This window comes from Haliaeetus albicilla, chromosome 2, assembly GCF_947461875.1.
Source record: "Haliaeetus albicilla chromosome 2, bHalAlb1.1, whole genome shotgun sequence".
In the NCBI taxonomy this organism is placed as follows: Eukaryota; Metazoa; Chordata; class Aves; order Accipitriformes; family Accipitridae; genus Haliaeetus; species Haliaeetus albicilla.
Window position 1 is genome coordinate 49091245 of NC_091484.1, and position 27712 is coordinate 49118956.

The 27712-nt window shown below is 36.9% G+C and overlaps 1 protein-coding gene across 4 annotated transcripts in view; it reads left to right on the plus strand.

Annotated features, from left to right (window-relative positions):
* ETV1 (ETS variant transcription factor 1) overlaps positions 1-27712 on the plus strand; it is a 66577-nt gene that overhangs the window by 3637 nt on the left and 35228 nt on the right. For 3 of the 4 annotated variants that reach the window (XM_069774223.1, XM_069774243.1, XM_069774233.1), the window contains exon 5: positions 9777-9830. In XM_069774223.1, the coding sequence (XP_069630324.1) occupies positions 9777-9830 (54 nt within the window). Of the gene's footprint in view, positions 1-74; positions 430-9776; positions 9831-27712 lie in introns of those variants that run through there. The other variant, XM_069774253.1, reaches the window with a different exon arrangement.

Consider the following 27712-nt stretch of genomic DNA (forward strand, 5'->3'; position numbering starts at 1 on the left):
CAATTAATTGAGCTCTAAAAGAGCCACCTCATGTGTCATGCATACATTAGAGCCTCTGATGAGTTTGTCTTTGGGGACTCTGGGGCTGCTCTACCCAGTGTCATCACAAATTACCAGGAGAAATTGCTTCCAGCTCACAATCACATCTGCTTTTGGCAAGAACTAATGCACCAAGACTTCAAGTTCTAAGCCTCTGTTCAGATTTTAATTGCAATTGATCAGGTTTATATTATTGTACCTCGAGAGACTACATACAGCCAGAACTGGGCTTGCTGTTTCCTTTAGAGCAGCACATATAATTATTTGGTGTTCTGGTGGAGTACTTTTCTGATGGCAGAAATTAGTTTCTCTGGGTTCATCGGGACGGGATGCTTCAAGATTTAAGTGCAAGTGTCTTCTTTCCACCTTGTTCACAACACAGAACATTAGGTGTGTATGGAATACTTAAAAAGTACTATTTATTTTTTTTTTTTCAGAAACCTTTAAATATTTTGCATGTTATTTTTGTCTTTGTATTTGTAGTTGTGAGATAGTGTACTGGGTGATAAGAAAACTGACATCAGTCTGTTTTACACCTGCTTGTGCTTTTAAGTATTTCAAATAATCTTGCAGAGCACATTCTACTGAAGAGAGAAGGTTTAAGAACAATAATGTGGAAATCTGAATTTAGAGTAGCTGTTGAGAGATTCATTTAACAGTAACAAAAAATGAGCTGCTGCATTAAGAGAACTTTAACAAAATGCAAGGTAGCTTTCTGTTTGTTGAAGTGTATTTGTTCTCTTCAGCAATATTTTCTGATTTTTTTTTCCTTTGATATCTGCAATACTGCTTATTTGAAGCATAAAGATTTTTATGCATTGTCTGTTCTTAGTATTTCTGATTGAATTTTTTATGTAAACTTCTGCATCTAAAATAAACATGATTTTGATGCAAGTTAACATAATCTCTCCAAATTTATCCTGATTTAAATGAATGTGAGTATTCACATATTGTTAATTTTTATCATGTACTGGACTATGCACAGCTGTTTATAGAATAGATGTTCTGTTTTTTTGGAAAGGAGGGATGTTGGGATGAAATGCTTGCTGTTGGTTTTCATAAAAAGAGGGAAATATTGCTGATGACTACTTGCCTACATACTGATTCTGTTTTAACAGCTTTATATGTAGTTAGCAAGTTCCTAACCTGTAAGTTGTGGGGTATTGTTTATTTTGCTGACATTTTCATTCTCCTAGCATTATTTTTAGCATGTGGTTATTCTGTATACAATCAAAAAGTCCTCTTTAAATTAATGGAACAGAGGATATATTTTTATGAATTAATGTGATTCTTTCCTAATCATTGAAAACAGGATGTCCTGTAGTAAGATCATTTTTGTAGAATAATGATCAGATAGAACTGTATCTGTCTCCCTGTGGTAATATTCCGAAGGGTCTCTTTATTTTGTATCATCTCATTCATTCTAACAAGCCAGAAGTATGTTAAAATACTACTCAAAATATACTGGTTTTTGATGGAGAGGAGAACTTTTAGTTTGATTTTTCATTGGCATGGATGTTTTTGTTTCTGAAAATGATTACATTTCTTTGATCATAAGTCAGAAAAATAGAGGCAGATTCATAATGCATGTGCAGATAATAATGTAAGTTTGAAAAATAATACGGAATTTAAAACTGATTTAATCATTTCTGTAGGTACATAAATTACTGTAATGGCAATTTTTATTCTGGAGGCACTGCTTATTTTAGACTAGAATGAATTGTTTGAGAGCCTTTTTTGCTCTTTAGCTGAGTCTATTTCACTGAATAAATTTAGATAGGTTTTGAGAGAGAAAGGTGTCTAGTCCTGTGTCAGCTACATTGAAGAACATTTGTAAAAACAGATAGCATCATCTGGTAAGTATTTAAAAATGAAAAAAAGAAAAGTTGCCTTTTCATCTAGCAGAGGATAATAAAGCTAGATAATATTATAATTGTATTTTTCCACAGCATATGGCAACTAAATATTACAGATTTTTCAGTGTTCTAGAAGTACCTTAAGAAATCTATGTGTTTCAGGCCATGCCATGGTTTTAGCTGTTCCATAAAACACAAACTTTACACACCTTTTCTAAAGGATAAACTAAAACAGAAATAAAAAGTCAAGATGAGAAAATCAAATATTAAGCTATTAACTTGATCCCAAATTTTTATTTAAAAAACCCACCCAAAACAACTTTTGGTAGTCTTTATAGTATACTAATGTTTGAGGATATTGTAGCTCTGCAAATGTCTACATGGGTGAGCTTAGCCAGGAAACAGATTTTGAAATCAGACTTGTTTACCCATTGCTAGATGTGTCCATTTATGTTCTTCTGGACCTTCATAGGCTAGAAGTCTGCCAATTTGGCAGCATCAGTAATGTTTACATATTTCTTTTCATAATGCTCTGGAGCCAGGGAAATGACCATGAAATTTTAAAACATCTTGACCCTTTTTAAGAAAAGCAGTGGCAGCTGACCAGGTTTCTCCCACGAGTTCAGATCCCTACTGGGGAGTAACCAGGTCAAAAATCTACTTATTAGTGAGTTGCATTTTATGGCACACAAAAAATTGTTTGTGGATTTTTTTGTTTTGCTTTTCCTGAAGCTGTCCTTACTACATCACATATTTTAGCCTGGAGATTTTTACAGTTAGCGTCACCTGTGGCAAGTTGGTGGTAAACAAGTAAACAGAAAAGAAATGTATTGTTTTCCATTGAAAATGGTGGGAGGTTCACATGTATTAAGGAATTAATCCAAAAAGTAAACAATTCAGTAACTCTTTAATATTTTATTACTCCATAATTAACAAGCTGAATACTACTTACAGAAAACTTAGAAATGTATTCCACTAGCTGCATACTAGATTTTTATGGAAATGAGTTTTGCTTCTTCCTCTGTGTAGTATTAAATATGTAAGAAAGAATCTAAATTATTTTGACTTAAAACTTAACTCTGAATAAGGTTCCCTCATGTCAATTGTTATGCAGGACAGAAGATGGATTATAACTGTTTCCTGACACCAGAAATTGAAAGGTGGAAGCCTCTAATAATTGTTTCAACCTTCAAACTTGAAAGGAAATAGTTAAAATTGCCTATTGCTAACCAAGGCAAATATTATTCAGATACTATCTTTTGTTTTATATTTAAATAACTTCATGGCAACATTTTGTCATAATAATGCTATAAAATGACTTTATTGATTCCATACATTTGGAATCAGATTGGGTTTGGCAGATAGCAATTGTTTAGTGACTTGAAAAAATGGTTCAAATATTAATCTAATGTTATCTCATCATGGTAGCTGTTACTTCTTATTCTGGAATAAAATGAAGAGAGAGAATGAATTCTTAGTGAATGTCTCCTTTCCATAGTGAAAGCATTTGGTTTGGGGGGAATAATAGATTAACAAAAATCCAGATTTTTATTTAAAATGACTCTTTGAGATACTGGTTTCTCCTACAGCTTGTTAAAGATATGTAAAAGGCATCCCAAGCAAAGACAAATAATGAATTTACACACTAGATCTGCTCCTTAGAGCAACAGATAATACGCTTCTCAGATGGTAACAAACTGAAAAATAAAATACAATGTTCTTTGAGTGACTTGAAAAAATACAAAAAGATTAAGTGAACAGTAAGTGGTTTGAAATAATAGCTACAGGTAATGGATTCATGCCTCTGCTGCAGCTTAGCTAAATTGAGTGGATGGCTACTACAAGCTACCAGTATTTAAAAGCCAGTTCTTTGTATCTGCAAGTAAGTTATTTCTTTCAAATAATTAATACCCACATTCGGAATGAACTTTACGAAATAAGTTTCTGCCCTCTGTTCTCCTATCGTGAAGGATGCACCCGTGTTGCAGTGATGTTTAAGCTAGTGTTGATTTCTAGTTTATTTCTTAAATAAGGAGGTATGAAAATAAGTAGTTTCTAGTTCTCAAAGGATTTTTTTTAATAAAAGAAAGTACTAGATCTTCAAATATTAGTCTAGTTAGAGTGGCTTCATTTAAATCAGTGAAGATGTGTAGCAGCTTACTCTGGCTGACTAGCTTTCTTCTGCCAAAAAGTTGTAAAATTTACCCAGTGTAAGGCAAATGCTATGTAGACATATTCAAGAGTTCTTATAGGAGAAAAAATAGTCAAGAAATGATAATTCAATACCTCCATGTCTGAAATCTGTCTGATGGGGACTCTAAAAAGCAGTGAAAAGATTTTCATTCTGGAATTTGTAATACAGAAAGTAGCTCTTTTTTTTTTTTTTTTAATTCTAGTGATATGACAGATTTGGCTTTCAGATACCCATAACTCTTGATCTTAAATATCTGTGCACAAAAAAGGAGAAAAGTTAGATTAGGCAAAATGAGGGGAGAGAGAAGGGGGTGTTCTTTTAAAGAGAAATCCAAAAGGAATAAAAACACCAGAAATCTCCAAGTCTGAAAGTCTGTGTAGTAATAAACTTTTTAATGTTTTTCTTGTTTGCTGTAAAAGTAAATGCCTTTTACTCAAAAGAAGAATTTTCAAAGGTGTAGTGGGGTTTGTGAACCATGAGGGATGTAGCAAAATGTTAAATGCTAGTGTTCCTTTTAAGCTAACTTTTTCCTCATTTTTAGTACAGCAGCAAATGAAGAGCAGATTCTGCAAACCCATCTTCATATTCCTAGGGATTATTCACATAAGGAAGAATTTTGAGATCTGGAGCTAGTTTTGAACTGCATTTAAGTTTATTAGTCAGAGCATCTCACGTTATGTAAAAAGGGGTTTGGGTTGTTTTGACAGCAAATCCAGTGCTTACAGGAAATTATATTTTTTGCCATCTTGAAATTTGTCACTGTTTTGCCTTCTGAATGCTCCTTTGTTAGAAACAGTTGTTCCCGCGGAAGAAAAACAACCAACATCTCCCCCCCCCCCCCCCCCCCCAGCTCTTTATAGGAATACACAATTTATCCAATCTTAAAAGATATTCTGAAGTGACAATGAATCAAAGAAAACTCAATAGACTCATTCCTGTTGAGGTTTGAAGTCTTATTTTAGCTGAAGCCAAAATGTTACTGTTCATATATAATATCCTGTCAATTTCAATTTCTTTTGCCACTTTGAATAGATGATTGATATTTTAAAACAAATTGCTCTTAGCTCTAAAAGTGAAGTGTGAGGTCAGAGAACACAGTACCGCAGGAAGTGTTCTGCTACCCAAAATAAAGTTTTAAGTGAAGCGAGGAGGTTTGCAGCTTCTTGTTTTTCTGGAAAGTTTCCGTTTTTTAACAGGAACACCTTTCCCTGGAGTGCAGCTGAGCTTGTGGAAGCAGTTCGTGATTGGGAGAAGGAAGAGTTAAATTTAAGCCCTTTATAGTTCGCTTAACTTTTCATTTATTAAGTAATGTTCCTTAGCAGGTCTGTGCTGCATCTTGAGACAAAGCAGTGAAATCAGTGTGTTTATGCCTAAAGTTCAAGTTTACTTTGCTGTAGCTTTCTGGAAGGGTGTGACATGAAAAGCTTGTGGTTGGGGCCACATGGTTCATGCTGGACTGTGTTTTTGTGAATGGAGGCAGAACTCCAGTTCTGACTGCTTGTCTTGAGGAATTGCTTCGGAGATCAGCTGTCTCATTCACTGGCAGAAAGAATGACTCATACATCTTCTGCCTTGTTTGGCTCCAGGTCATTGTTACAGTGGATAGAGCTGGTTTTAATTAAATATTAACTCCTTTTGTCCTGGACGGTTGTTAATGGAGACTTTTTATTTTTGTTTACTTGTGATGAAAGCAAGCTAACAGGCCCTAGTTTTAAACTTTTTTTTTTTCCCCAGATTGCTTTCCCTTTGCAAAATGAGCTGTCAGTTCAGCTTTTCAAAGGCTTTTTAAAGCTCTAAAAACTACAAACAAGTATTAAGTATTTTTGTGCTGTGAATGTTTGCTTTTGGCAAACTGATTTTAACTCAGTAGGTAGTGAAGCTAAAATCTAAACTGATAACATCCTCAAGATCATCATTAACATTTCTGTACACTTCCCAAAGCCTCTTGAGACATTATAGCTATAATCAGAAGAAAAAGAAAACTTTTGGTAATAATCTAGGCTGAGCTGCATAGTTCATGCTGCAGATGTTGTCTGCTTCAGGAGTCTGAGACTTGATGGCTCTGAATGTGGAATGAACTAATGTAGCTGCTTCTGCTATTAGCAGTAAAAGCCACGTGCTTAATATCCTTCAAAACCTTTTATTAGTCTTTTGGAATATACTTGCCTTCTCAAACCCCCATAATTAAGTAGCTCAGGGAAATATTCAGTTAGATGATCATTTCAGATATCTTTTTCAATTTTCCTCTGACTGGCAAAGGGAAAAAAAAAAGTTTTGGTGATTTATGCATTGTGTCTTGTGTTGAGTATGTTAACAGAAGACCAATGAAGATTTTATGGCAGCCTTGCTGAATTGCAGTATTTGTGAATAAAAGAAAAGAGGAAATGAACGGCATACATATATAAATGTGCAGACAGTTGCAACACTGCGAGTTGCATTTTCCTTTTGGACATTCAGGTTGAAGTGTCTTTATCTGCCTGTTTAATTTGCTACAAAGTCTGCCCGTAATTATCCAAACTCAAGGTACAAAAGCCCTCATCCCTTTGAGTAATGGGATGATGTATCGCAATGATTTGCCCTCTCACGGCAAGATGCTGGTGGAAGAGGTCCACCAGCATGGACTGGGCTGATGATGGTTGCTTGCATTTCTGCAGTATGATCATGTGTGAGTTTCAGTTCTGCTAGTTTAAAAATTATATCAGATTAAATGAAGGAATAATTTAAGTTCTCATTTCCAACAGTTAGCAGGTCCTTTTAATTTCTTTGTATAGGCTTGTGGGCTCGTTTCTAAGGTACTGATGCTACTAAAATTAGATTCCAGTAGGAAATGCATGTTCCTGGGTTGAACGTTTTGGATGTTGTTATTTGTTTTGTTTATATTTGGCAAGGTTTTAAACACTTATTAACTTGCTGTATTCCTTTTCCTACAGAGGCTTTTAAGGCTATGTCAATATTGTATTTAAAATACATTTTGACAGCCTAGTCTCTACCTATTTCTAGAGTACTGATGAAGTGATGTGCTTTGATCTTTATTAAATAAACCTTTATAAATTTTGGGGATCCGTGAATTAAGTACATTTTTCTTGTTTACTCCAGACGAAATCAGGGGTAATGACAGTATCTCTAAAGTAATATACTGGTTTTCCGTGACAGTTCAACCAGATGTATTTTATTTTTTCTTACTCTTTGGCTGGGAAAAGAAGGGCTTTATTTATTGATATATACATAAATCTCTACCACAGATTTGTTCTGGAGTAAGTCAAGTTAAACTGATAAAACCTGAATAAAGCACCGGTAGAGCAGGCCAGTGTGCAGAGTACGCTCTAAAAAGTTGTGTAAGATTGCTGTTCCAGTTCTGCAATCACTAAATGTAGCCTCCTGATTTTAACAGGAGGATTTTTGTTTTCTTTTAGCTTTTTTCACATATCCCAGATTCACAAATTAACATATATATATATATGTATATATAAAATGCATGTGTGTGTGTGTATAAAAAAATTAGAGTCATACTAGCCTCCTTGCTGCATTTGAAAATAATAGCTGGCTTAAGAGAAATGTGTGGGATGTGTCTTCTGTAAACAAGAAATTACTTGATACAATTACTTTAACTCTGAATGTACTCACAAACCCTTCAAAAACAATTGGAAATGTAAGATATCCTTAGGAACTGATTTTTAAGCAGGAGACCTTGATTTCATAATTGGATTCTTCTGTGACAGTCAAATATTTGGCATTTTTGTAAGGAAAATGCCTAACATTCGCATGCGGTGAATTGCGTGAAATGTCAGAAATTGCAGAGTGTTAGTATTTGGGCTCATGTTGTCCCTTGAGTTCATTTTTGGTAAAAGTCCTGTGGTTTCTCTGGAGGAAAGAGGAATTTAATGCATCAAAAATACTGGGAATATTTGGGTTCGTAAAACATGTGTTTTATACAGCTTCAAACTTGAGGAGCTAATGTCCTCAGAGGTCCTGGTTTCTTCTAAAAGGATAGGTTACTGTAATTTTTTTTTTTAATTGAAAAACCCAAACAACAAAGCAACAATAGCGATGCTTTTTTTCAGAGTAATGCTAATTACACTTTGTGTATTTATCTTACTCACACTTTTTTTCAAATCTGTGTTTGCAGATTTCCCAAGGTCATTTGTTCTTGAGAGGTATTGCTGCAATTAAGACAGTAGGACTTTAAACATTTATTTTAAAACCAAGAGCAAATAATTTTTTGGTATGATGAGCCTGATTCTGAACTCTTTACCCAGGGAAAAAAGCTCCCAGTTAAATAATTAGAAATATTTCCTGTGTAAGGAGTGGAGATCTGGTCCATGAAGAGTACTGTAGTGCACATTCAAAATAATTGTGAGTAACTATAATTAAATATGTATTTTTAATTCAAACAAATGATGTCAAAACTGGTAGCAATTGCACATATATAAAGGGAAACATATGCTTCCTAAACTAGGAAGTGTTCCGAAGGGCATTAAAGTTATATTTTATTATTTAACGTATTTAATGGTTTGGTAGTCACAGTTTTGATAAATGGTTATATAACCAGTATTTACCTCTCAAACCTTGTTGGGTAACCAGATCATGGCAGATGTTAACTTTTAATTAAGATCATATGAATTACTTGCTTGTCTTTAGACAAGAACCGTGCAAATGAAAATATTTTCAAACAGATAATTCTATGTAGGTTTGCTGTGATGATTCCAGTTAGCGTGTGTTGAGGAAAAGATGACAAAGTTTAATAAGCTGGATATCTCTCGGCACGTACCCAGAACCAGTCGTGCTCCAGGGATGCTGCTCCTCAGCGTAATATTCTGCAGTTACTCGAATGTATCAGCTATAATATACATTCAGTGGTATTTCAGCTTAAATGGTTTAAATGAGTTTACAACACAGTATGAGAGATGGCTAATATCTTAGATATACAATGAAAAGGAATTGTGGTACCACAGATGCAAAATTATGTATCAGCAGACCGTGAAATGATTGTATTTTATAGCGCAGGTTTGTGATGAAAGTTTCCTAAAAGCAAAGATGATTTTACACAGGGTGAAAGGATGTTAATAATGATTCTTGCTTTAAGTAAATCTTTTATTTTTTTGATGTCTGAAATGTTGTCATTGAACCAGGAACTCTGTGGTCTAGTAAAATAGTTCTTTTTGAGTACTTAAAACAATAACAACCCCCTCCACTATGTTGGCTAACTGCCATGAAAAATCAGAATTGCTTTTAAGTAAGCCGAAGGTGTGGTAGGTTGGGGTTAAAGATGCCTAAGTGTTAAACAGTGGGATTTGGTTTTATGCAGACTTTCTGTGCAGATACTTTGAAAATGAGCACTGATGGGTTTTACCAGGGGCATGGTAGGTCCAGACCCTCATGAAGAGAGTGAGGCAGGGCCAGTGCCAGTGTCAGCCTTCACGTCCTCCCATCCCCATTGCTCTGTACGGGGGCTGCTCTGGACTCGCACTGCACCGCACAACTTCACTCCAGGGTTTATCGGATATTAAAATGATGCACTTGCCTGACTTTCATACTCAACAATGAGAAAAAAACACCTAGTTTTAATCTTGGCTGTGCTTCAAATTAAGCACAAGAGTCTTTATTTATGCTTTAACGGCTTCTTTTAATGCTTTCCTTGTTTTTGTTTTTTGTTTGTTTGTTTTTTGTTTTTGTTTTCCTTTCTTCAGCTCAGGTACCTGACAATGACGAGCAGTTTGTGCCAGACTATCAGGCTGAAAGTTGTAAGTATAGTATGAATCATCACTTTCTTAAAAATACGTATTTGTATATTTATATTTGGGTCTTCATATTTGTTATTTATTGTGTCATCTGCCATCATGTGATAGCTCCTTTTGCTGGTCGGTGACATCAGTGCGATGAATAGATAAAGCAAGTGGCATTCTGATGTGCAGCCAAAAGAAGTGGTTTGGGCTGAAGGTATAACCTTTAGCTGGGGTCCCTCTCCTGTAATTCCCACCCTCTAGCCCCAGGGAGGCAAGGAAAAACATTGTGGAGGTGGAGGGAGTTTCTCTGTCTGTAGAGCGAGGAGAGGAGTGTGTTGAGCCAGTATGGATCAGACTCTGCGCAACATAGGAGACAGCTCTGCTGAGCAGAAATTGGGCTGCTCAGTATGTTTTGTGTATAAATAAATAAATAAAATTATCCACATAATCAATCAAATACAGCCACTGCTGAAACATTTTAAGTTGTCTTAGCATGTGGTATTATGTTGCTCAAACAAAATTTCCCTTTGAATTAATGGGAGGAAGCAGGAGTTAAGCTGGATGCTTTGCATTGTTTGCTACTTTACTTAACATGGGCCCAAACTTATTTTTTTTTTAGCCTGTACTCCTCAAATCTTGCCTTTACCTGCTAAAGTGCTACTATTCTGTTAAATGCTGGCTCCCCTTCACTGTACCTGCTGTTCTGTGGTTTTGGGTGGTTGCAACGGCGTAGTAAAGAAATGACATGAGAAGCATTATCTAACAAAGTCACAGACTTCTTGCAGCTTCTTTATGCATCTTTCTTCCTCGTGGCAAGGCGTCTCTCCATCATCAGAGGTTTCTTCGAAACTGTCTGCTGATTGCAGCAGAGCGCATGGTAGCTTTTCCATTTTGCTAAATAACTTAAATAATTTATCCTATCAGAATGAATTACTGCAGTTCACTAAACCAGACAGCTGTTAAATACAGCATTCATGTACTGAAATGTTCAGATTAAAATTAGAGAGATTAGGAAGAATTGCATTAAAATAGTCTTTAACCCAAAAACCAAATTCACACTTGTTGAGTTTTCTTATAAATATTTTAGACGGTTTTTTCCAGTTATTTAGAAACTGTTGAACAAGAATTTATTGAGAGTATTCATAACATTTTTTGGAGGGGGGGGAAGTTTTTTTCGTCCCCCGGACTCTCATAGTAGACCTGCACAGCAACAATTTATTTTTGTTTTTCTCTAGAAGTTCCTGTATATATACCAACCAACAGTCATGGTCACTTTTAAAGTTGTCCTTTGTAACAGGTTTTTTTTTCTTTTTTACCTCTGGCTTCAAATACTTGTTTTTTATTACATCACAATATGAAAGCCAAAACTATTCTGTAAGTTGAAAATCAGATTCGTTACCCTACATATGGAGCTGTGTCCAAATACGGGCATGTATGCATACATCCTTTTTGTAAGAGTACAAAGTTCAGTTAGGGCTTCTGTTAACCCACAATTACCATTACACAACAAGGCAGTGATTCTTGGAAAATAATTTGTGAACTGTGAATGAAAAGCCCCATTGAAGCTGGTCACTGCTTTTGGTGATAAAGAAGTTCTCCTAATATGGCTGTTTTATTAACGCTGTTGTATTTCAAAGTTCCTTAGCCACAGCTTACACAGTATTATCAAAGGAACATTTATTTCTTCATTTCAGTTGGTTTCTTTATCTTAAGTAAAGGTCAGGAGAGCTTCCTGGAGAGTTACTCTGGCAAAGGTTATGGAGTTTCAGACATATACTTGGATATAATGTATGTAGCTGTGGGCTCTGCAAAACAGGAATGGAGATCAACATAACCAAAGCTATGGGGAAATTAAATACTGCAAAAGTAGCACAACTGGGACTGTTTTCTCTAGGATCTAAACCTGCCTTCAAACTCTGTTATAATGACTTACTATATATAATCTATAAGTCTGTACAGTACTCACCCTCTTACTGGCAGCAGCACTTGGCACTTGGCCTTTTTTTTTTTTAATTATTTTTATTTTTTTAAAACATGGGAGAGGATGGGCAAGCTTTCATAGGTTCAGCGTTTAATACACTTAATTGAGCCAAAAATGGTGAAGGACAGAAGTGTAAACCAGTGAAGGAGGTCACAGCCACTTTAGTTCAGAGGCAACCAAACTGTAGTTTGCTGTACAAATTTCATTTATGGAGTTGTATATAGGTAGGGGTGTGTGTGTGTGATATGCCGAATATGTAAAGAAAACTGAAGTACTCCACTGAAACAGTTACAGTCTGCACTCCAGGTACAAAAATTAGTGACATTTTATTTCTAGCTTCAATGCTTGAGAATTGGGCTTTAAACCAGAGGTAGATTTATGGTCTTGAAACTTGTAACACTGACAGGAGTTGTAAGAAACTTCGGTAACAGTGCTGGAAGGCTATGGTTTAAACTTTCTTGCCTAGAAATCACCACCTTAGTCAACTCTTGAAGCAAAGATGTGGAAGGTAGCGGGGGAACTGATACTGCCAAGACCATGTGCTGTGTCCTAGTGCTGAGTGGGATTAAATGCCCCTTAAAGTGCCATGAGTTTTGCGTTTCTTTTCTGTAATAATGATTTTAACTAGTGAAACTGCACTGGTATTAGTAACTAAGGGAAACATTTAGTTTAGATTAGATATACAGTCCACTTTATCCTCTTAGGGATTTAACTTCAAAGCTAGCTTGGGACCATGAATATTTCAATTATGAGTTGCTATTAAACTTCAGTTTTCAAAAAGCAAACAATATATATATTTATAGTTAGGTGTGGGCTTTAGATACTGTGAGTGAGATCAACAGCTAGCATAACTTCATGTGATCTTATTGACGTTACTGAAATTACGTATATTTCTACTAGCTAAGGATCTAGCATGTCAAGCTTCCCCTTAATGCTTTAAACTTCAGTTTACCTGTTTAAAGTTTAATTTTTTTACTCCATTATGTCTTTCGGAAAGAGATCCTTCCTACCATAATAATCTTAAAAATGTCTGCACTTCGAAAGCTTTCAATTTTTGTCACAGAGTCCAAAGCCCCATCTTGTCCATCTTGTATTACTTTTTTATTAAATATTTTATTAACTTTGAATAGCTATCACAGAGAACCTTATTGTAGTTTAGTTCAGAGTGAGCAGAATGAAGAGTAGATAACAACTAGCCTGTTCAGATGAAACTTGAAAAACAAATCACAGTTTAGTTTCTCATAGCCTTCTGCTTTCTGCAGCAGCTGAAATTCTTGAGTTCTAAGGGGGGGAAAATGTGTATCAAAAGATTTTTTTCGGCTTGCAATTATACTGGAAAAATATCACAATTGCATATTAAATGGTCTCATTTTCTTACTTTTTCATTTCCATTCTTGTAAGAAATAAAAATTCCACAAAAAGAGGGAGGAATCACTTTTACAGGCATTTACTTGGAAATTCTCTGTTGGGCAGGTTGGTTTTGTGCCATTCTGAATCTGCTTCTACACTTCAGCTGACCTGCTTGCTATATATTCAAGTGGCTTCCTCATGACTGTTCTTTTAGCAATCACATGAAAAGTTGTGTAAAGTATGCAAAATCTGTTTCTCCAAGAAGGTGAATGCTTCTTATTTTAAATCAGGATTCCGTATGTGACACTTCTTCCAAATTCTTACCTAATTCATAAGACTTAGTTAAGCTGTTATTCTGTCCGTATAAAGTCAGTATTCATGTGTTGAGAAGGGTGGCCTGTGTTAACTTCCTCAGATAAGGTTTCCTATTGTTTCAAGTCCATTTTCATATACTGAGGAGGAGCCAGATCCTGAACTGCTTGTAATCGGTAGCAAGGCTTTCAGATACTGTAGAACAGCAAGGATGTAACAATCTAGGGGTAAAAATGAATAAAGCGTTCAGTTTGCTTGAAGTCAATAGGTGTTGAGGTGAAGATTGCTTGCTCCCATTGTTTGGATGGTTTCTATGACAGACACAAGAGGAAGTAGGTAGGATTTGCTGATGTTTAAAGGATGTAGTTGGCAGAGAAAAGTTGATATTGTCAACAGTACACTGATTTGTAATTTGACCTTGATACAATTGGCTATAAATGGGTATTACTCTGCCCCAAACCAGATTGCCTGGTGTCTTAATAGCATGATTGTGTTTTGGTTTATTTTAATAGTATGTATTTACATTGGTCTGTTCTTCCAGAGTTTTGTTTTTTTTTCTCTCTTTATTCTTTTGCCCTAAAATGTAGGTTACTCATTTAAAACTCACGATAAACACTAGCTTTTTGCTTTTTATCTGTTATTGAATTTCAGCTAATGAGGATTTGTGCTGTGCTTCACCTTCTTGATCGGTTTCCTTCCTTCTCTTTCATTTTATTCCTGTATTGTTTCCCTGACCATCGCAGCCTTAACTTAACACTGCCAAGGGGTAAATGTTAATGTTAGACCACAGCTGTTGACAGTAAATGGGAAGGGCTGGCTATAAAATCCCTGCTCCTCCATGTCTGATTAAACTTTAAGGTAGGAAAAATACTTTTTTAGTAGTGATTTTGTCGCTGATCTTTCATGACCTTTATTCTTTCTCTTACCTCTGTTATTTTTCCTCCAGGTTTAGAAAAGGAGCTCTTTCAACGTAGATGCCAGGAGCCTTAAATTATTCAGGGATGTGCTTTTTAGATGCTCTGGCTTGCAATCTTTAAAAGCCTGTTAAAGAGAGATTCTTTACATAGGCTTCAGGTAGCTGTATTCTTCTGTCATTTTAACTAATGGCTTAAGATATTCCAAATGCAGTTTAAATGTGGAAAAGCTTTAATATTTATTTACATGTTTGTAGCATATAAAATCCTGTTTATTTTTTTTTGTCACTATCAGGTGAAAAATGCTCTGTTTGTTTTATTTTCTTTTTCTTTCTTTCTGTGACTTTAATTTCAAAAGCAAATTTCAGAACTAGAAGAGCATTTCCTGTTTGCTTTAGTATAGCAAGAGCTGGTGAGAAAGTAGTAGGGGCTAATTTTTACTTATTTTGACATATATTGGAGAAAAAAAAAGCCACACAATTAAAACAAAGTAGGAAACACCAGAATAGTGTGAGTTCTGATGGGCCTACTGCAGTCAAAAGGAGATCTGTTTACTGGGTTTGATTTTGTTTATGATGCAGAATAGTTTAATTTTGCAGCTTCTAGAAAAAATTTTAGTGGACTGAAAAAAATGACAACATTTTTTAACGTGATGATTCACTACATAGGCAGCTGGTAGTCATGTCTTGGTAGTGCACAATGTCCTAGAAATTGCAGTTGGTAGTGTTTTGGTTTTCTGTGTGTGGCAAGTTGCACACACCAGCGTGTTTTCAGGGTTTTTTTTACAAATTTCCTTTTTTTTTGTTAGTGTGTGTGCCTTGAATCACTTTTTCTTTAAGCGTAGCTCCGCAAGTGTGGTACTGCAGCAGGCAGCCCGACGAATACCCTACAAGGTGGTGCTAGTTATTCTTGGTGCTTAGCTGTTCCCTGGTAGGGCTTTCTGCTGCAGCTGTGTTTTGTTTCTTGCCACTTGTCTTGAAACTACTTCCTTTCATAGGTCAGACGTTGTCAAATACAGAGACATTTACTTATTTATTTTAGTGCATGCCCGACTGTGATAGATTCTTTCTAAAAGGCTGTGAGAGTCAGGGCTGTGGTTTGTTTCTGCTCTTAGGTTTGCATGACCTTGGGCATGTTGCTTAACATCTTTGTTTCTCTGTTTGAAGTAGGTACAGAAATGCATGTATCACTGCTGTGAGATATACAGCTTTCTTAATGATCACTTATCTAGAGATCTCAAAAGCATTTTACAAAGAGAGTCCAATGCAATTGCTGTTGTAAGAGCTGGAGAGGTCAGACTAGGAGTCGATGCTGACCACCTTATCTCCCTTCGTAGTTGCCTTAGATAGCCTCACTTCTTTCATTGTGTCCCTGAGCACTTGCTTCCTTTGTTTAAAGCAGGACTGAAACTGTTACCAGCTGTTAACTTTCTTTTTTCCTTTTTTTTTTCTTTTTTAAAATTCTCATTCAAAAGAAATTAGGAATTGGTGTCTTTCAAAGAACTTTGTGGGCTCATTTTGTGGTTCATCGCTGGGCATTAGCCTGTGCAACTATGGATTTTTTTCCGCCTTCTTCCTCTAGAGGATTTTTGGAAATATTTAAATCTGCCATAGTCACGACCTTTTCCATAACTGCAAGATTTAATTCTTGAAGAAGTTTTACCAAGAGGCAGACTGTCGACTGTAATGCCTTTAACTTGTGATCTTAATAGTAGAGAATTTGTGGGTTTGCTTTGATTTTTATAAGCAGTTTCTGTTTATTTGCTTTTCTGTTTGTATTTTAATTCTAAATTTACAGCTTTGAAGGTGCAAGGACTTTAGGTTCTCCTGGACTGTAGTAGTGGTAGTGGCTTACAGACTGTGTAAATACTGATGGTGGCAATAGCACTGTGAATCAAATGACAAGACTCTATTGAGTTCATAGCTTTTGATTTTTAAAACTTTTGAAGTGGAAGCTATTCCTTTCAGAGTGCCCTGCATGCCGTGATGTGAATTTTATTGCTAACGAAAAGGTACCTCTGGGCATCCCAGCAGAGACAGCAGCCACATTATGCAGATGTGGTTTAACTGCATGGGGCCACTGTGATGGTCTCCAGCTCTCAGGGGCATGGAGGAGCCCAAGCAGCTGGACAAGGCTCGTCTGGTGGGGTTTTGTCCCTGTCTCCCCCCTGGCCTTCCACTGGCATGTCCCTGCTCAGCCAAGCTGACTTAGTTTCCTTTCCTCAGAGCCCCATCCTCATTTGCTGTTTTATTGCAGATTAAAGGCTTGGGTTGCATGTGGAGGTTATCAGCTAATGAATAAACTTCAGTCATCCTGTCCTGTGATAAATCTGTCTCATAGATCAAAGATGAAGCATGTAGACCTTTTTTCTTTCAAATGGTAATTTCTTAAGGCTGTCAGATCACTTCCTAAGGTCTGTTTACATAAAAACAAAAACATTAAACATATTTTATTCAAAATGTTGAATTTTCAGTTTTGAAAAAACTTTCTATTTCCCCTCTGAGGAAGCTTCCCCTCCTCCCTTCCCCATAAGGAATCTGTGAGGATCCCATCTGTGGAAATACAGGCGAGCCTCACATTGTAACTTATAGTGACGGCAGTGTTTTTTTAACACGACAGTTATTTCTGTTTTAAAACAGATAGTTGGTTAGTTAATTTCATCAGGAGTATGTGTATGTATTACAGCATCTGTTCAGTTCCAGTTGTATTAAACAAAGTGTGCAGAAATTTGTTTCAACTGTATTTTCACACAGAAACCAAACAAGGCAGATTGAAGGGTCTTTGTGATTCTATTTTGATACAAAACTGTTATTCTCCTTAAACTGCTTTCCATGCAGTGTTTTTGCAAAATATGGTTTGTATTCCAAGAGCAGCCTAAATAATGATTTGAAAATCCGTAAGGTCTGGCATGGTGTAAAATAAGGAGGCAGTCTGCAAGCTGAGTCCATCCACTTGTATTTATTTCATCTGTTTCTTTAGGTAAAATGTATTTACAGTCTGTATAATTTTTTTGTCTTTTTTCTTCTGCTCGCTGCCTCAGCAACTGAAGACAGAAGTCAGGCTCTCCCACAGGCTGCTGTGAAGTTTTCAAATGGTATAGCAGGAAAAAAAGGGAGGAGAGAGTGACAGTCCTCAAAACATCAGTTAAGCATTGGAGAGTCTGTGACACATTGATGTCATGTAGGACCGGTATTGCTAGCCCTCTGTAAGCACACAGGAAAAATAGCCCTTGTTTCAGGTTCTGTGTCCTTTTGTTTTGGTCCCTGTGCATTTCAGTACTGGGAAGTAATTACAGTGGGGCCATTTATAAGCTGATAAATATGCATAAATGATGATATTTATTAATTTTTTTGAGTTTTTAGAAGTCATCAGTGTTTTTTCTAGGAATGTTCTAAACCTAGTCTAAGCTGGTAAATGGAAAACTGATTACTTTTTCAAGGCATGTGCTCCAGTCTTTTCCCTGAGAAGGATTCCTTTCTTTTCCTTTGACTTATTCTTCATGTTCTCCTTGTCTTCTATACATTACTCTTACCCGTTCCTGGATTATAGTTTGACCTTGATGAGGTGAATAGAGAAGTGAACTGTCTTGGTAAAGGATATCTTTATTCTTAGGTATCTGTTTGTTCTGTAAGCTGAGGATTATGCATGTTAGAAAAGAGTGAATCATTAGCAGCTTTATTTCTGGTTGTCTTTTTTCCCCGTGGCTGTTTATGAACTTATTCAGCAAATGTGGTTGCCAGTAAGTTAATGTAGTGAAATATTTTTTAGCAGTGACATTTACTGCCAAGTCCTGCAGTCACTGAATAGGAAGGTTACTGACTGGCCAGGTTTTTGTCTTTAAATTTATATATTATGAGTCGTCATCAAGGACATTTGAAAAATTACGTGTGCAAAAACAATTCCCAGTCTTGCTAATTTGATCCTCTTTGCTCAAATGTTGTTTCCTTTCTGCTTCTAATATATACTTTAAAAAGATAAACAGTTTAATTTTTTTTAATACTCTGTCTTCATGCTGGAACCAACTGCAATGTTTCCTTATTAACCCATCCGTAAATAAAATGTCACATGACCAAAGCACTAACATAAATGGAGACAAAAGAGACTTTGAAAAGTGTCAGTATTCAGTAAAGACCAAAAGTTTCAAGCACTTGGGATTAGAATTTGGGAGCTGGATTTATATAAGTGTATGTGTATATATACACAGTGTATACTCAGTGTGTATATACACATATTCTGTGTATACATGTGTGTATATATATATGCATACATGCATTTAAGAAATATACATGCCATGTAATTGTCAGTCTTACTGATTGCATGCCTGTGTAAAATTATCATACAACTTCAGGAACAATTGGGTTCAGAAAAAATGTGCAGTGTGTGTATGGGTAGTGTACATTCAGTTGTGAGTCTCGTATACAGTAAGAATGCCTGAAGTAGTGGCAGAAGCCTTAAATGTCTGTGCTGAGAACCAGAGCCTGGTTGCAAGTGGTCAAAATTCCACTGGCTCCAGAAAGAGCACTTTGCTAACAGTCTTTGAATTTTGGGCTACTTATTTAAGTCCTGACTCTATGTTCCCAGACATAACCACTTCTGACAATGGCTTCTTTGTTTCCCTGTTAAATCAGTGATAAAACTTGTGAGCTGAGTTTTATTGTTGACTTATTTCAATGGCCTTCACCTTTTCCATTGGAGACTGCAGTTTTTGCAGTGGTTTTTGGTAGTGAACTGAAGATTCAGATTTCAGCCTAGCTTTAATGAACTATAAACTAGATCTGTTAGAGTTGCCTTACTGCTGAGCATTTGTGAGAATTTAACGTTGAAGTATGAAGGACACATGTATTTAGAGTGGTGACAGTTTCGTTCTTCCAATGAAGTAAACAAAAATCCCATTAGTTACCCTGAGTTAGTGTATACTTGTTTTATGAATGTATACATATTTTTATTGTTAAAGGCAAATTCAAATTAAAAATCATGTTCTCAAAATGCAATTTTGTTTCTTTTAATGCCTATCATTGAGAGTTGCTAAAATAAAAACAAATTGTAAATAATCTTTTAAATTAGTTGTCTAATTCATGCTAGGGAGCGATCACTGTGCAGTCCCTTTCATTATTTATTGGCTTCTCTTACTTTTGCATATTTTTGAGTAGCTGACTGACAGATAGGCATGATTATCCTTAAGGATAATCTTTTATTATTATGCTCTTTTATTAAGAGGATATTTCTGTTTTTATAGGGAAGCAAACTGATGCACTGGTTATGAATCTCTGAAGGTAGGCTCCTAAGACTGAGCTACTTCAAACTATAATCAACCTTCTGACACCAGTTTAGGTTATGAACAACAAATGGCAGAACCAGAGATTAAATCCAGCTTCTTTCGCATTTTGTCCAGCTGCAAGTAAAACATCAGCAGCCTTCTCATCTATAGCTGGCTGTTAGCTCTTTGCATGGATACATCAGAAAAGAACAACAAAAAAATAACTAGATTGATGTAACTTGAAACTTTTCTGTAAGAGGGAAACAAGGCAGAAGCAGTTCCTGTTTGTTTTCTGCTGTGGGTATGCTTTCCTAAATGTAAAGTTGATGATACCTTTAAAATGATAAATACAAAAAATACAAAATGGTTTATGTTAAAACTTATTGTTACTTCTGGCAAAAATACTGGTTGTAGTTTTCAAAGTTTTCTTCATAATTCTGTTTCTGCAAAACCTAATTAGCGTGTGTGTGTGTGTCTGAGTGTGTGTAAAATGCTGGGATATTATCTTGCTTGGATATTTTAGTAATGGAAGTTACATAGTACTTAGCCATTACCTCTTACAATTTAAATTAAATTTTGGAAATTGCTGCAAATGGAAATCCTGTCCTCAGAAAAGCACACAGACCCTGATTTAGTGGCCAGCTCTTCTCTTTGCATTTAACTTTATTGATAATTCCCAGGTAGGAATACAATTTAAGTTTTCTTCCAGGCTTCGTTTTACATTAAGACCTTCCTCTTTTAGCAGGAGCTCTAAAGGTGGATTGCCTCTCCTTGCACCCTGCTTGGGAGCCTTTGGAGCCACATACATTATAAGTAACTGTAGGAACAAATGCCCATGATCTCCTGCCAGGATTTTAACACTGAAAGCTAATGCAGATGAAGAGCAACCCTGTTTCTCTGTGGGGTCCTGGAGGTTGCAGATCCAGTATAGAGGGTTTAAAAATTCTTTAGATCCCCCCCCCCCCCCAATCATCTTATGCTATCCATGGGTTTTAGATGAATTGCTACAGAACCCAGCTGGTTTAATTTTTATTAGGTTACTGCTTCCTCCTCCAGAGAGCCCTAAGCCTCTGTTTACTTTGGGGGCAGGGGAAGAGGGAGAGCTCTTCCTCCTGCTTCACCTACTCTTCTCAGACATCAAAGCAAGCCAGTTTGCTCGTCCTGGCTTAATCCTCCCTTTCTCCCTCCCACCAATGTTCTGCAGATTTCCTTGTATTCTTCTCAGAGTTGTCCAGTGTCCCTGGTATTTGTCAGCAGGTTAACTTTTGCCCTGGAGGTAGTTGCTGGGAGGCAGAGCCCCTCTGACAGCACTTTCCCCTCGACTGCCTGCAATGGCGAGTCTCATACAGCCGGACAGGTAACTGTCTGGAAAAGGAGAGCACTGCATGAAGGGGACATAAATCAGAATAAAACAGTGCCCATGACAGCACTTCTGTGAGACTGGTGCTTTCAGAGGCTAAGAAACTGTGTCAGTAACTGCAGCTCCCACTGCATGAAAATACCTTCTAGACAATTCTTAACTAGAAGATGAAATCTTTTGGGGGTGGAGGAGAAGCAGGGTCTGCTAACCAAAATCGTGTCAAACCATTCCTGTGCTTGGGGGTAGAAGAGAGAGCCAGTCTTCTAACACCATGTGGCAGTTCATCTAGTTAGCAGGTGTCCAAATAAAGTGTCAATTTAGGCCAAAGGACCTATAGTGTCCTAACAAGGTGTTTACTAGCAGCCTCTTGAAAAGTTTGCCTTGGAATTGCTCCATCTTTGGGTTTAGGGAGTAGGTTAACTTTTATTGATATTTACTGAAAGCACTCCCCCATACCCCCCAGCCAGGTGGCTTACCCTTTTGGGTGGGCTTTTTAATTTTTGCTATACTGAACATATGCGCAGACTTCAATTTTCAACCGGCATGGTCCTTTTAAATGAGAAGCCAAGTGGGTACAAATATCTGAATTATCTCAGTGGTACCTTCAGCACTTCAAGCATCAGAAAGCTGCAGGTGTACCCTCAGTAACTCTAATGAGTATTTCAGAAATTCCAACTGCACAGACAAGCAAATGAGGGATGTCTTGCACTAAAAATGGGGATTTATAGCATTGAACCAATTATTAAGCTGTATGGGTGCAAGCCCCTCTTCCACAGTGGCTGGGAGCCCCTCTATCTCAGGAAGGTTGCATCCGTCATGGCAGGGGGTCCTTAGCTTAGCTGCCCAGAAATAGCTAAACTGACAAAAATTTTCAGTGTCTTTGCACACAAGAAGATGACATTTATTTCCATTTGTGAAGAAGCATCTAGAAGAATTTCTTTGCTGAACAGGGGCAGGAGCATCATGTTTAGGAGTCAAATAAGCTGCGCTGTAAGGAAGTGGCATATGTCTGCATTATAATGATTATTTTGTTGGTCACTTTTGCCCGTGTACAAATGCCCTCGTATACACCTGCTTTATGGGTAATGATGCAACTTTCATGTGCTGTAGGTACAGTGAACCTGTCTCTGTTCTCTACTTCAACCTTTTTTTTGGCCTCACCTGTTATTCTCAAAGGTTTTATGTTAATGCCAGATCATAGTAAAGATAGGGAAAAATTATGGTGGATATGTAGAATTAACATAATCTAGAGATGAACAGGTGATTCAATTAATTTTAAATTGATTTTCATCAGTACTTGTTTTTTGTCTTTTAGTCATTAATGTGTAATGCTTTTTGCTTTTAAAAAAAAGGAAGGAAAAAACTTCTCTTACTCTAAAGCAAGAGAAAGTTATTAAGTTATTTTAACAAACAATGCTTGTTAATACAGACGCATTACTGCAGATTTTAAGGTCCAGAATGTCCCAGTATCAGTTGTATGAAAACGTGCTGTTATTTTCTATCTTGAAACTCCGTAGTAGTAAACGGGAATAAATCCCAGCTTTCAGTGCAGTTCATCTTCACCTGCTTGCTACCTTTTCCTAATTCAAATTCAAAATCAATATTTTTTTCTTCTCATACCATGACAGCTGAGAACAGTCCATGTAGACTTTGAAGACAAAATCCCACAATTTTGGCCTGTCTTTTATTCTCCCCTCCCCCCCCATCCCTACCCACCCCCTGAGGATTTTAAAGACTATACTATTATGTAGCATTTGTGCAATGTTGTATTCAAGTAGACCGTTACTTGACATGCACAGTATTGTATGCTTTAGGCTGGAAGAGAAAATAAGCAATTCGCTTCATTTTGCAAAGTGAGTTCTAACTGTTATTAAAGTGCATTTGTAGTTGCATATTTTCCAGTAAAGGTGACAGATTACTTCAAAGCTGGTATTTTCTTTTTGTTAAACAAGGTTCTCAAATAGATCCATCTTGCCCACGTATTCTATTCTTGCCAGTTGGCTTTGAAAGCTGGTGCTTGGGCTCATCGTTCAGAACTAGCTTCCAAAAAATGAGGTCCCATGCTGTTTCTATCTATGGAGCTGGTAGGGGCTGGAAGGATCTGATCTGAAGCCAAGGCGAAGACTGAATTGATGGAATCATATCTAACAGGTTTGCCAAGTACTGCCCAGTCATGAAGTTCCACTTTCTGGGAAAGAGCACTGAGACGAGGGGTGGCAGAGCTTTCGCCATGATACCGGCTATCCTCAGATTTCCTTCCCTGGACTGAGAGCCAGGCCACCATGTAGGAAAGAATTAGCTTTTTGCTGAATGCATTTTTACATATTTACATGTTGTTCCTCTTTTCTGCACGCTGCTTCCCTATTTCCTCCCCAGTTACATATATGCATTTGAAGAGCAAAAAGCTTACTGCCCTTTATTGCGGTATTACATGTATTTTGACCATACGTAATGTATCATTGCGGAGCCATGCTTGCATGTTTGGTATGCTTACTTCCATTTGACTCTGTGTGCACACACACAAACACACACGCAGATTCTGTTTCAGGTGAATGGTGACCACTCAGTGGGACTAGATGGACGCTGATTGTCTTCAGAGCCAAATTCTACATCTTAAGCAAGTTACAGTTTTCTAGATACAACCATAAGGTGGAGAATAGTACCAAGATCGTGCACTTCTTCAAAAAAACTACTTGATGGGATTGCTTGGATTTTTATTTCCCTCCGCTTTTCTACCAGCTTTAATTTGTGAGATAGTGAAAGCTCAGGTCTCTTGTCTATGTTTAGTTTTTATATAAACTGCCAGGATAGTCTCTGAAACCACAGTGATGATACACATCTGTGTGTCAGATATCCAATTTGTCACCAGCTTCTTCCAATATCTGGCAGAGAGCAGGACCTAAATGAAATCCAGTTGACTGGAGCTCAGCTAAGATCTGATAGAGGTGACTTTGATAGACAAATGGTTGAAGAACTTGGTGGAGTCTCTGTAGATGTAATCTGTTCAGCCACTTTTAAATCAGTCCACAGTCTTCAGGTCTTGCTCATCTTTGCAGCTGTTGCAGTGGTCAGAAACTAAAGGGGTTTTTTGCCATCGTGTGGGCAAGAGATTGCCTAGGGTGAAAACAACTGCAGATCTTGCCTCAGTCATCCATGCTTGCAGAATTCAGCTGTTGTACTGGTCTGTATGTGTAGGCTTTAATTCAGAATCATTGGGAACAGTTTAGCTGGAAAGACTTGGTTACCAGCCTTTACTGTCTTTCCATCCTCCTACCTCTCTTCATCTATCACCTCTCCAACATGATGTTTTTATTTCAGTTTTTGTTAGTATGGTAGGCTGTGTGCCGCATTCAGCTGCAGCAGCAGAAACCTCCAGAGTATGAAGGAATGGTCAGCTGGGTCTAGTACATGCTTCAGCTAATTCCTCCTGTGCATCCCAAAGATTACCAGTAAAATTTCTCATCTTAATGTCTATTAAATGGGTGTTGAAATTCAGAGTGCAGCTATCTACAAAGGTCTGTAGCTCAAATCATAGTGATCTAGAAATAATCAATAAATAGCCTCCCGAATGCAGAAGGCTATTGTTCCATAAGTGAAATAACACATTTTTGAAACATCTTCAGAAAATATGTATAAAGTCTGGCATTCCCACCTAGAAGGTCATATAGAAAGTATTTAGTTTTGTAGCTTATTGCATCAGATATGCAAATACCTATACTGAATGTATGGTTTAAATGCTAAGTAACTGTTGCAGAAATAGAGCATTTCAGGCCTCATAGGAACCCACAATGTTGTGTTTGGATTTTTTTTTGAAGTCTACTGATAAGAGCACCTAGGTCATTACTATCACCTGAGAAGTAACCAGCACTTTACCCTCCTTGATGAACCATTCAATAAACTGTTCGTTTATTGAAGGTAGATTTTTTTATTATTAAAATGCCTACCTGTTGTACTTAGAGCATAAATAATTTGTTTGAATCATCAGGTGAGTGCTGTTAAGTTATAGTGAGTGAGGAAAATTGCAAAAACACGAATTAGGGTCCCTGTCCTTAAGTGTATTTCAGTTTGCATTTTGATAGCAGTTTAGAAATGTTATCGCCTGTTTTGTCACAGACATAATTCACATCTTTCTTCAGGCACTGTAAACAAGAGAAATGGTTTAATGGCTCCATAAAAGGCACTCTGTGCTGATAGCTGAGATTAGACCCTTTAGTAATGGATTTTTGTGTGTTGGGGGAAGGGGAGGGCTTGGCAGAGGTAAATGTACTGGAAAAGAATCTTGGAGAGACTCTGATGTATCTGAAGTGCCTGCTGCATTTCTGTGTGTATTGGGAGACAGATTTAAAGTGTGACAGTGTTGGCTTTATCAGTACAGGGGCCTTCTCTTCTTGCTTTTGAAATTTTAGCAAGTACTAACTTGGGTCACCTGAGTAAGTCTGACACCTGGAGTTGTAGTGGTAGTAACTTAAATATTTTTACACCTTCTGTCTTTTCATCTTGCTGTTAAGAAAATCAAATCCCCCCTATTCAAATGTGTTCAAGAAATCTCTCTAAACTTACATTGCATATTAACAGTTTTGCCTCAATTGATCATAAAAATGAGTGAGTTTATTCACTAATTCGGGTTTAGGGGGTGCTTTGAGAGCATAAATATTAAAAGCAGTTTAGAAACATGCAGCAGAAATGTTTAGGGTATTATTTACTGTGAATTCCTGGTTACTTCATTTTCTCTGCAGGTACACAAAGTCCTTGAACTTAATACACATGAATGTACTATTACTTACGAGACATTGGGGTTCACTGGCACAAGCAAGGTTGCTGCTGTCAGTTGATTTTATACCATATAGTAAATGATCTTGCTGTACAAGTGTTGATAATAATATTTCTTTGTCTCTTTGGTCAGTGGAGTCAAGATTGCTTGCCGTTAGCCAGTGTCATTGAATTACCAGTAATATTTCGTGCCTTTTAAAAATATGTTTAAATTAATTCTTCTTCAGAAAATAAAATCAGATTTTATTTTTTGTTCTGGGCAGGAATCTCAAGTTTGAAAATTATACAATAACTTTTTGCTCAAAGGAGAAATGACTTGCAATTTCACCTGAAATATTCCTCATTTCTTCATCTTGAATAATCATCTCTTGAATTGAAAAATATTTTAAACCATTGCTTTTATATTTGATGCAGTGCATTTCTGTGGCTTTCTCAAAAGAATTGATTCAGTTCTATCTGTACAGAGGTGATACATTTCCTGTTTCTCAGGCTAGAAAGTATATATATCGGTCTCCTCTGAGACAAACTGATTCCTCCTTTAATTTCAGAGTTCTTAATAAAATTGTTCTTTGTTTGGAATCTTAAACTGGGTGTTACTATGAACAAAATGTTTGGGGATTAGCCTGTTGACAGATAGCAAAGGAGAATAGCATTTAAAAATTAGGGGTAGCAGGTTTCACCCTGTATTTTTGCATGTTCTGTGCGAGTTTACTTCGTGGTGAAATTATTATTGTTTTGCGTAAAATCTAGGTCTGTACAACAGCACATTATGTATAACGTACAAGCCCTTTTACTCTGCAGGTATGGATAGATATATTTATGCACAGAGAATATGCATACAGTAATGTATTATACCTCAATCACTTTGCTACAGATGGTAGCAGTCCTGCTCGCCTTATATCTGCATGTTGGCTTCGGAGGAGCTCCAGATAGGGTCTGCAGATTGAATCCATTCTGACACTGATAAGCCTGACTTTCCACAGTAGTTGAGATGAGGTGTTGAAGCCATCCGTCTAAATACACGTTGTAAGATTATTTGCCTTTCAAGTTTGGAGGTAGTTATCTGTAAGTAATCACTCGGGATGAAATCTTGGCCCTTGGTCACTTCTTAATAAGATCGTTATTAAGGCAGAGTGCCCGTTACTTTAATAGGGTTGAGACTCTGTTCTGGGGTTAAGTAAAATGAATTTGCCGTGAGGAAGAAAGAAGTGGTGAGGAGCTGGTTGTTTGAAATGTCATTTTGTTAATTTGGATGTGTTGGTAGCTTGGTACGCTGCACTAAAATTAGATTGTATAAATAAGCAACCTTGCTCTCCTCAAAAGAAAACGGATTGAAAACATAAAATCCAACTTAGCAAAACGGTGTGTGTTTAAAATCTCTTTTAATAGGTGCACTATAAAATAAGTGTCATGCTACAATGAAGAGCGGCGGGTGGAGGTTTTCAGGGATGATACAAGAACTGTTTTGAATGTTTGAAATTTTATTGTTGGAATAAGTCTGTCATCTTCAGCCACACTTAAGATGTGCTTTGAAAGGTCAAGTAGCCTTCAAGAAAGCCCCCCAAAAATGCACTAAGTATTTCTCTCAGGCTATCTTTTTTCCTTTCTGCCTCTAAAAGGGTACACTTAAGGAGTTGCAGATAAAGCTTAGCATGGTGACTGTGTCAGGGGACTGCCCGAGGAAGGCTTTAAATTTTACAGCTACATTATCTTTCTGGCCGTGGTTAAGATAAAGATCTAATATAAAATCACTTTGGACTGTAATGCTTTCCCTAAATGAAATGAAGGCGTTAACCTACTTGATTTGATACACTTTACCCTAGCTTATAAAGCTGGGAGGAAGGTGAGGTAAACTTTAATTAAAACTACAGCACACATGCCTTCTAGCACTGTGCCCTGTACCTTGCTAGGACTGTACAGTAAGCAAAATAAAATGTACCTCACAGCCGAGGCAGC